Source organism: Oncorhynchus clarkii, chromosome 13, assembly GCF_045791955.1.
Source record: "Oncorhynchus clarkii lewisi isolate Uvic-CL-2024 chromosome 13, UVic_Ocla_1.0, whole genome shotgun sequence".
Lineage (NCBI taxonomy): Eukaryota > Metazoa > Chordata > Actinopteri > Salmoniformes > Salmonidae > Oncorhynchus > Oncorhynchus clarkii.
In genome coordinates, this window is record NC_092159.1 from 37,761,359 (window position 1) to 37,771,856 (window position 10,498).

The 10,498-nt window shown below is 49.5% G+C and overlaps 1 protein-coding gene across 1 annotated transcript in view; it reads right to left on the bottom strand.

Annotated features, from left to right (window-relative positions):
- The window catches only part of LOC139364635 (LIM and SH3 domain protein 1-like), a 36,649-nt gene that overhangs the window by 24,321 nt on the left and 1,830 nt on the right, over nt 1–10,498 (bottom strand). Inside the window, exon 2 of the mRNA XM_071101550.1 lies at nt 2,838–2,932. Coding sequence (XP_070957651.1) covers nt 2,838–2,932 — 95 coding nt within the window. The remainder of the gene's footprint in view (nt 1–2,837; nt 2,933–10,498) is intronic.

Consider the following 10,498-nt stretch of genomic DNA (forward strand, 5'->3'; position numbering starts at 1 on the left):
TGCGCCAAAACGCCGGTCACTCTCATCCAATACCTTGTTCTCCATCTTTTTAAACAGTGAGCCAAGATGTTTTCAGCACTTATTTCCATGACGGATCAAAACTCATTTCCCCCCCCACACTCTCTCTCTCTCTCTGCAGCAGACATACACAGAGCAATATTTTTGGAACATAAAAAAAATTGGTATTGAATCGCAATGCATATAGAATGGTGCGTCGCAATGACAGTGATAACCTCGTATGGTGAGATCCCTGGCAGATCCCGGGCCTAAAAACAACAGTGGAACGGACTTGGGAGGTCCAGATTTGAATTTGCCTGCTATAGAACATGGCGAGACTGGTCAAGGTGAAACTGCCTTTATAAACACTATTGATTCCATTAAAAGTTTGGTTTGCAGCGTTTATGAATCCAGGGGGTATGACAGTAGCTTGCCCAAGGCGCTCTCTCTCTCTCTCTCAAACTCCATGGAAACAAAGCGTCAAGAAAAACGTCCAATCTGTTCGTCCTCCTAAATCTCCCGCAATCCCCTTATGAGCTGGCCGACTAATCAGGGCGCAGGGATTCTCAGCACAGCTGTGGGTGGGCAGCGTTCAGTGAAAACAAACAGGCGTCTCAGCTGCTGACAGACATAAAACTGTGATGATAGCATAGTTGACCACAGTAAAACCACAACACAGCGCGAGTGGAGTTAGAGCCAGCATTCCTTCCCTGGAGAGGGAGTCTCCTCCACGGGTAGGGGTTTACTCTTGACGGATAGGGGTTTACTCTTGACGGATAGGGGTTTACTCTTGACGGATAGGGGTTTACTCTTGACGGATAGGGGTTTACTCTTGACGGATAGGGGTTTACTCTTGACGGATAGGGGTTTACTCTTGACGGATAGGGGTTTACTCTTGAATAGGGGTTTACTCTTGACGGATAGGGGTTTACTCTTGACGGATAGGGGTTTACTCTTGACGGATAGGGGTTTACTCTTGACGGATAGGGGTTTACTCTTGACGGATAGGGGTTTACTCTTGACGGATAGGGGTTTACAGAAATGGAAAGAAGAGCAATACAGTCTGGAGGGTTCCTGCTTCCTGAAGGAGGGATAGCGAGAACGGAGGTCTGAGGAGAGAATAGAGATGATCCTGCCAAAGGCAAAGACGCATGATCTCTCTGAAAGATCGAGATCTAAGAGCGACTGGAGAAGTAGGAAATTCATGGGAAAATCCCTACTCTCCAGTATTCAAAATGAACGTGTGTGTGTGTGTGTGTGTGTTCCTGGTTGGATTCTGGGCAGAGGGACAAGCGTATTGAGAAGCGGAGGAGAAGGTTGCAAGGGTGTAACATTAGTAAAATATAGTTTGTGTTTTCCTGGCATGTATATATTAAGTGCATGCATGTAACTAACTGTGTGTACGTGAGGGAAGGGGGGGACCTAACTGAGTACGTGATGAAGGGGGGGGGGCCTAACTGAGTACGTGAGGGAAGGGCGGGGGCCTAACTGTGTGTACGCGAGGGAAGGGCGGGGGCCTAACTGTGTGTACGCGAGGGAAGGGCGGGGGCCTAACTGTGTGTACGCGAGGGAAGGGCGGGGGCCTAACTGTGTGTACGCGAGGGAAGGGGGGGACTAACTGTGTGTACGTGAGGGAAGGGGGGGGACTAACTGTGTGTACGTGAGGGAAGGGGGGGGGACCTAACTGTGTGTACGTGAGGGAAGGGGGGGGACCTAACTGTGTGTACGTGAGGGAAGAGGGGGGACTAACTGTGTGTACGTGAGGGAAGGTGTACGTGGGGAACTAACTGTGTGTACGTGAGGGAAGGGGGGGAACCAACTGTGTGTACGTGAGGGAAGGGGGGGAACCAACTGTGTGTACGTGAGGGAAGGGGGGGGACCAACTGTGTGTACGTGAGGGAAGGGGGGGACCAACTGTGTGTACGTGAGGGAAGGGGGGGACCAACTGTGTGTACGTGAGGGAAGGGGGGGACCAACTGTGTGTACGTGAGGGAAGGGGGGGGTGTGTACTAACTGTGTGTACATGAGGGAAGGGGGGGGACTAACTGTGTGTACATGAGGGAAGGGGGGGACTAACTGTGTGTACGTGAGGGAAGGGGGGGACCTAACTGTGTGTACGTGAGGGAAGGGGGGGACCTAACTGTGTGTACGTGAGGGAAGGGGGGGACCTAACTGTGTGTACGTGAGGGAAGGGGGGGGGCCTAACTGTGTGTACGTGAGGGAAGGGGGGGGGCCTAACTGTGTGTACGTGAGGGAAGGGGGGGGGCCTAACTGTGTGTACGTGAGGGAAGGGGGGGGGCCTAACTGTGTGTATGTGAGGGAAGGGGGGGGGGCAACTGTGTGTATATGAACAGAACATGAAGCCACATCTTCTTTCCCCAAACACACACAGTGAGAAGAGGCTAAAATGAGAGGGGGATTCCAAGGATTCCTAACCAGCCGTGGGAGCGTGGGCTTGAGTGGGAGTGTGTGTGTGAAGCGTGAGTTGGCTGGTGTGCGTCACTGCTGAGGAATTTCTGGAATTTCTCTTGTTGACCCCCAGAGAAGGAGGGGGGGGTGTAAAGCGTGCTCTTTTCCACACCACACACAGCCCTTCTCTTTGGTGAGCCAAAGACACAAATGGAGGCAAGGAGATAAGGGAGCCTCCACACTGCTCTAAAGTACACACAGTAGGGTCTGTAACATCACACACACAACCTTGGGTCAGTCTCTGGACCAGTCTTCTGCAATAGGCTAAAACGGCCACTTCTGTTTGGTATGAGGGCTGAACACCTGAGCCTTTTGTGAACGTCTATTACCTTTCTCAAACACACACACACACACACTTGGGGACTACTTACGCATTGCAGTATGGTCTCTTTTCAAAGCCTTTGTAATTCTTCATGTTTAGAGTCATTTTGCAGATCTCGCAGCTGAAGCATCCTTTGTGCCAGTACTGAGAGAGAGGGAGAGGGAGAGAGAAAGAAAAATTAGACATTCGTTTCACTGTTCTCAATGCTAGCATGGAGGACCTAAACCACACAGCATATTCACACCAGGAAGTGACATATTTGGATGAATAAGGCCATAACCATCCATTTTAGCTGGAGGAAAGAGTGAGAACGGAGAGAGAGAGAGGTCTGTTTGTCGAGGCGCAAAGGGGTTAAGGGTCCCCAGACCACTTCCTCTGGACATCTCTACACGGTGGTTATTTATAAGCCATGTCAGGGGGACGTGTGGCAGTGTGTGGAAAGAGAGCGAGAGAGACCGAGGCGAGCATGTTTGCAAAAACCCATGCGTGAAGCCCAGCGGCTGACTAGACACCGTTTAGAGCACAGAGCCACGTCCACTTTTAGAGAGAACTGCCAACTCCCACCGTGGCACCCCACCCGCCGGCTCAGCACCCATCTTCTGTAGAAGTCAACTCCCTCATAGAACAAAGCAGCATTGAGGATCCCAGAACAGTTTTGATGGTGTTTTAGTGATGAAACCTGCTCGTTTGAGCAGCCTGTAAGAAAGCCCTGCCGGGGTGGATGGCGAGGTCGCTGTGTGCCGTTGGAAAAGTCATTCCAACTGACCCAGGCATCCAGCACACCTTCGTATTCCATTAACGCCACTCGGAAAAAAACGGTCAGACAGGTTTCACAATGATGCGAGCGGCTGAGGATAAACACGGTGTTAAATTAAGAGCCAAATGTCCCGGAAAAAGGTTGTTTAACCTAGTTGGCAGCATAATCAGGGCTTCAAAGTCACGACCCCTTGATATTCCTGGCCTTGTGTGGAGATCTAACGTTACTCAGAAATACACACGAGTCACACACACATCTAGTGACTGAACCAGTTTCCCTGCCCTGTTCCTATTCACCTATAGCCATACGCAACACTGCCAACAGAGCACATTGAGCTCCCCTGATTGGATGACTACTGGAAAAGACCTGTGGTCAGTTTGATTTGACCCTCTCTTTCTCTTCCTGTCTGTCCATCTGTTCATCTCTGCAAGCCTGGGTCTGCTTCTCTCCCTCTAACCATATTCACAACAGCCCTATCCTTCTTAGTCTCACCCACCCCACCCCCCCACCCTCTCGACAGCAGGCTGATCTGTGGCCTGAGGGTTCAGAGGGGGACCGAGGGAGGGAGGCTGGAGGTAAAGAGGAAGGAGCATGAAAGGAGGGAGAGGGCGAAGGGAAGAAGAGAGGGGTGGATGAGTGAGGGAATGATCTGGCCCGTTCCTGCCGTCAAGGGAAGGCAAAAGACAGAGGGAGGAAGAAAGAGAAAGATACCGTCCTTATTAACACGGCTCAGGGGTGTTCTCTACTCAGCCACGCCTCTTTTCTCCCTATTCCCGTCTTTCTTTCACTGAACATTCTCCACACACAAATAAGTCAGCGCACTGAAGCAGACACACAGCAAACACAACCATTCAAACACACACACAGTAAATCGTGCAGTGTCTCTGTGGTGGGAAAAGGGCATTACGGCTGGGGGTCTTCATTAGGTCCCTGTGTGTTCTACAGTGATACAGGCTGGGGGTCTCCATCAGGTCCCTGTGTGTTCTACAGTGATACAGGCTGGGGGTCTTCATCAGGTCCCTGTGTGTTCTACAGTGATACAGGCTGGGGGTCTCCATCAGGTCCCTGTGTGTTCTACAGTGATACAGGCAGGGGGTCTCCATTAGGTCCCTGTGTGTTCTACAGTGATACAGGCTGGGGGTATCCATGTGATACAGGCTGGGGGTATCCATTAGGTCCCTGTGTGTTCTACAGTGATACAGGCTGGGGGTCTCCATCAGGTCCCTGTGTGTTCTACAGTGATACAGGCTGGGGGTATCCATTAGGTCCCTGTGTGTTCTACAGTGATACAGGCTGGGGGTCTCCATCAGGTCCCTGTGTGTTCTACAGTGATACAGGCTGGGGGTATCCATTAGGTCCCTGTGTGTTCTACAGTGATACAGGCTGGGGGTAAGTAAAATCATGCAGCACACTACTAATTATTATTAGTAATATTATAATATTGATATAGCACACTATAAATCGTCTTCTCTCCTCACTGTCCTGAGAGGGTCAGGATATCCACCACGACAGCCGGGGATACACATTAAAAACACTATGGAACAGAGAAGACGACCACAGTGACGAGGGGAGGATTGTAAAACCAGGAGTGTTTCCAGAACATATAGCAGGGTTTCCTGGAAGCAGTTAATCCACTACAGGACAAAGGCATTTGGCTTAAATCCATGACCCCTATTCACTCTGATACCTTTTCAGAATTCTAGTCTGGTCTGTTCTCACACTGGCCTTTACGGACGGACCACCCAGGGCTGTGTGTGTGTGAAGCTGCTGACCAGCAGAGCCGGGCTGAGGCAGACAAAGGAGTGGGGGCTCATTCTGGACACCGGCACTGAGCCCTGGTCAATGGAGCTCTGATCCAGAGCCAGCCAGCAACACTGGGCCAAACCTACACCCCAACCACACTACACAGGCCCAGTCAGAGAGATGGGACCCACTGGCAGATGCATCGCCTTCACCCCTCCCTCTCTGTGGCTGTGCCATGTCAAATCCCTGACAGTGCAAACTTAACTACCCGCACAGGGGATTCCATTTCTACTAAATCTAGGCCTCAGCTGTTTCCGGATGCGGCGGCCATTTTTAGTCTGTCCACCTGTCTAAATATTCATCCCGATCTGATGTCTAAACTCCCGTCTCTCTCTGTTAACATACTCTCGACATTCCCTCTGGGCATCACCCCTAATCTGTAATCCCAATGTGTGTTATGGAGAAGCACTGGATAAACAAATGGAACAGAGGGAGGGCCGACAGAGGGTTGTGTGACTGCGGGTGCTAATGCCTTCAAGCAGAGGGGTAAAGGTGAGCTGAATGGCAGCAGTGGACTTTGATCCTGTGTTTACCGGGGTAAACGCAATATTGACCTTGGGTGAATTCCAGCGCCATAGAGAACAGGCTTGGATTGCAGCCGTGTCCCAAAAAATTATACCAGGCCTTCACCCAACCTGCTAACCCACATTCCATCAGGTCACCCCCCCCCCCCAGAGCCCATGACCGTCTCTGGGGCTAACACACTACTGAGCGAGGCGGGGAGAGATTCGTTTAGAACGAGATGACGAGAGTGTCAGTGTTCAGACTCCAGGAAAACCCGTCCGGGGCCTGTGTGGGTGCTGAGGCTGAGAGGCAGGATCTGGCAGTCGGTAAGAGAATCAGGACACTGCAGACACGGAGGCAGAGAAAAATGTAACGCTGTTAAAAGCAGGACTTTCTCCCTGAATCAGCGCAGCTCTGGGGTCCAGGGCTACATCTCGTGAACGCGCTCAGGCAGCCGAACGATCCCTCTGTCTGTGACCGAGACCCTGGCCAGTACAGACAGACCCCAGGCTATACGAGGCACTCCAGACACGGTGTCAGGCTGTGTGCACACCCGATAGGGACACTACCCGACTCACAAGGTTTTCAGTCACACACACACACACACACACACAGTGTGTGTTGCCTCAGAGAGACCCCCATCTGGATGCCACTAACTCAGGGTTTCCCAAACTGGGTCCCCGGGACCCCAAGGGTTGCACGTTTTGTTTTTTGACCTAGCCCTACACAGCTGATTCAAATAAAATCAACCAATCATCAAGCGTTGATCATTTGAAATCAGCTGTGTTGTGCTAGGGCAAAAAAAACTAAACGCGCACCGCGTTTGGGAAACGCTACAATAACTCATTGAAGCCCACGGTTAATTATTGACCTACTCGATGCAGTCGCTTTTACAACACTCAACCTCTTATGTTGGCCAGCGGGAGAACCACAGCTCTCGCTAAAGTATGCACTTAACACTCATCCACAGACCACTTGGTATGGCGTGTGTGTCGATCTGCTGTAGTGTGCTTAAACAGACAGAGACACCGCCTGCCCGGCACCAAACCATTCTGAAATCCCTGACTGTGGAGAGCTGAGACAGACGCGGAGCATTTTGGTACAATGTTGACTCACTTGTTTCTGGACAGGAAGCACACGGCCAGTCTGAACAGTCCCTTTCCCCACTTTGCCTGAACAGTCCCTTTCCCCACTTTGCCTGAACAGTCCCTTTCCCCACTTTGCCTGAACAGTCCCTTTCCCCACTTTGCCTGAACAGTCCCTTTCCCCACTTTGCCTGAACAGTCCCTTTCCCCACTTTGCCTGAACAGTCCCTTTCCCCACTTTGCCTGAACAGTCCCTTTCCCCACTTTGCCTGAACAGTCCCTTTCCCCACTTTGCCTGAACAGTCCCTTTCCCCACTTTGCCTGAACAGTCCCTTTCCCACAGTCTCATCCTAAATCCTCCATCTCACACACAGAGAACAGGAGAAACAAATCGCTCTGTACTCCTATTAATAGAGCCATAGTATTGAGAGCAACGGGTGTCCCAGTTCCATAGACATATACAGAGCACAGAACCTCAGGTGACTGACTCCACCATGGACCCTGCCTCTGATCCGAGTCACAATTAGAGGCGACTGGCTGGAGGGGAAGGGGGAAAACGCTCACCCTTCGGACAACATGAATCAGCTTTTAAATATAATCCACCCACATTTTGCCAGCCCGTTTCAAAAGGCCTAATCTCATTTCAGTAGGAAACCATTTCTAGACACTTCCAGTGAATTACACGACTCGTTTGCCTGATCAGACAGTATCAGAAAGGCCTATTTGAATAAGATCAACTGACAGATCATCAGTGTTAGCCATTGACGCAGTGTATTTGAATGAGCCTGTTATAAACAGTGTCTGTAGAAAGGTCTGGTCAGGGCTGACAGGCAGTAGGCAGACTAGCGTGCAGAGAGTTGGCACTGTTGATCCTGATGAGATTGCCAGGAGGGGGCTATTTGGGGGAGGGGGGGGGGGTTGCATATGATGAGGCTTGTGCCGGTGGGGGTGTGACTGCATCAGCCAAGATGATGATGAGCGAGGGAGTGGACATGATTCAGTTTACATGGGAGGAGTCGGGTTTGACCTCTCAGCTTTTCTTAAAAAGATGGTGGTGGTATCTCTGTTGGTTCAGAGTCAGATTGCATTCTGACCTTTGACCTAACTAAGACTGTTGTGCACTGTGTACCATGCAGAGATGTTTCTGGATCAAAAGAGGTTTAAGGTGGTGGGTGTGTCAGGGGGTGCAGAAGAGTGTTGATTCCTCCCCCATTAAATTTTAGAGGTCCCCCATCTTGGCGGCGTATAACGTATTTTAGCATTCTACGCGTCCATAATCTTTTCTACATACTTTATACATTTGCTTTTACTCGTTTCAGTTGACACCGAAAGCGTTTTCCCCAATTTATTTTTATTTTTTTTTACACAGTTTGGACTTGCAACCTGAAGAAAACAAAATGACCCAACGCAAGGATTTCAATGAGCAAAAAATAAAAAACAATACACTGGGCATTACGGATGAGACACTCCTCTCTGTTCCTGAAAGGTCATATCATAAGTGTCTGCTAGATAGAACACAGAGCATCAGACAGCTATGCTGGAGCCACACAAATATTATTTGTATCCTCCAGGGCTCTATTTTATAATAATATCTGTGATTAGACCTAACCATAACCAAATGTTCAAATGTATGAAAAGGCACACAATTTGATCATCTAAAAACACACCTTGAAGGAACCTTCCTTCGCCTGTTTATGCATGCGTTACATGGCTGCATTTTGTCCAGTCTTGTTCATTTCAATCCTCTGCCCTGAATTTACACAGGAGCAAAATAAACTACGGCTTGTATCTAGAAAAATCAGTCAAACTGAAAGTCCTAAACCAAAAATCCAAGGCTGTGACTTTTTATGATCTTAAAAAAAAAAAAAAACATTAATCGAGTTAGCTTATCGACGCGTCCCGACATGTTACCTTGCATGCTAAGAGACGATATTTGAGCCGGGACAGGAGACAGACTCTGTTTTGTTCTGATTTAGGACCTTGTGCTCGCTTCCCCTCCCTGAACCTGCCCTTCTTCCAGAGTTGAGGAAGATCACAGGTTTCTCTCTCTCCCTACTCTACCTGTGTGTGTGTGGGGGGGGGGGTCTGCTTTTCAAGGAGGAGAGGAACTTATCTGTGAGCTTCTTCCCTCCCTTCCCCTGGGCTGCTCTAACACACATTTGAAGCCACAGAGCAGATGTACAGTGGTATGCATGTCACAATAAAATAATGAAATATTGATAAAGCAGAGTCCTTGCAGAACGGGTTGCGGATAGGGAGAGAGAACATCCATCAAAATAAAATATTTTTAAAAAAGTATAGGTACGAGTAACAGACACACACAAAGGCACAGTGTAGAATATTGAGTACATGATTACCTGTATACAGAATCTCACACACAGGAAAATCATTCCATCAATATAACAGAGACTCTCAGAACACAGAACCAATAATCATCTGTCTAGTACTTGCACACAGTCAAACAAATTCAGTCTTTCAAATAGGAATACACGCACACAGCCATGTTTCCAGGCTTGGTTAAAACAGCTTTGCATAGGCTGTACAGTCGGCACTCTGGTTATGAATAACCTACTATCTGGCAAAATACCACCTCCTGCAGTTAACATAACCCTTACAGCGAGGCTCCAGGTCCTCAACAGCACTCATCTGCTTCGATAGCTAGGAGGACTTGTCAAAAACCTCTGAAGCATAGTACTGCATTACTAAACAGGCAACGTCCACATATTGAAGGCAAGACAGATGAGTATGCCTACTCTCTTTCGTCTCACATAACATTCACTTCCCGACTTTACCCCTCATCCTCAGGTGCCCCCTTCCTCCTGCAGATCCCCGTCCCACTATAATGAAATGCAGAGCGGCAGACAAACAAGCGTCTGTGGCCCAGCTTCTCCACAGCACAGCCCCCATACACATTACACCAGAAGACAGTTTGTTAGGTAGGCAAGTATTCAGCGGTCGCCGAGGAAACCGCACACTGCAGCCGTGACTACCTTCACCTGAACCAGACTGGGGAAAACTGCCGCCCTTCGCCGGTCGGCCTCGCCTGGTTTAAACAAACGAGAAGGGCAGCCGGTGCCCAGGAGGGGAATAGGGAGGTTGTTTTTGTGTGTCTGAGGAGGAGAGCGCTGATGCGGAATAGCAGCTAAGACAGACAGACGCTCCCTGGGCTCAGAGCCTGTGTGTAGCTCAGAGGGGGAGACAGGCAGCACAGCAGGCTTCTGACAGAGCACATTTTTATGGGAGTGTCTGTCTGCAGGAATGTGCGCTGCTTTCGGCATGATTTTCCAGAGAACACGGTTGTGGTGTCGGCTTGTGTTCAGTTCACCTGATTTCTAGCCACAACATCCAGAAATAGTTTACATGAATGTGTAAGGTATTGTTTTATTTTGGGCTCTACATTTTAATCCAAGGCAAGGGTTGTCAATTTCTTCTCCATCCTGTTGGACAACAATAACAAGAGCCTTCTACTTGCACAACAGGGAGTATGACGAGTTCAAACCCATGGGCGTGCAGTGTACACAAGTATTGGCATCTCTGATAATGTGCTCTATCGTCTCTCAC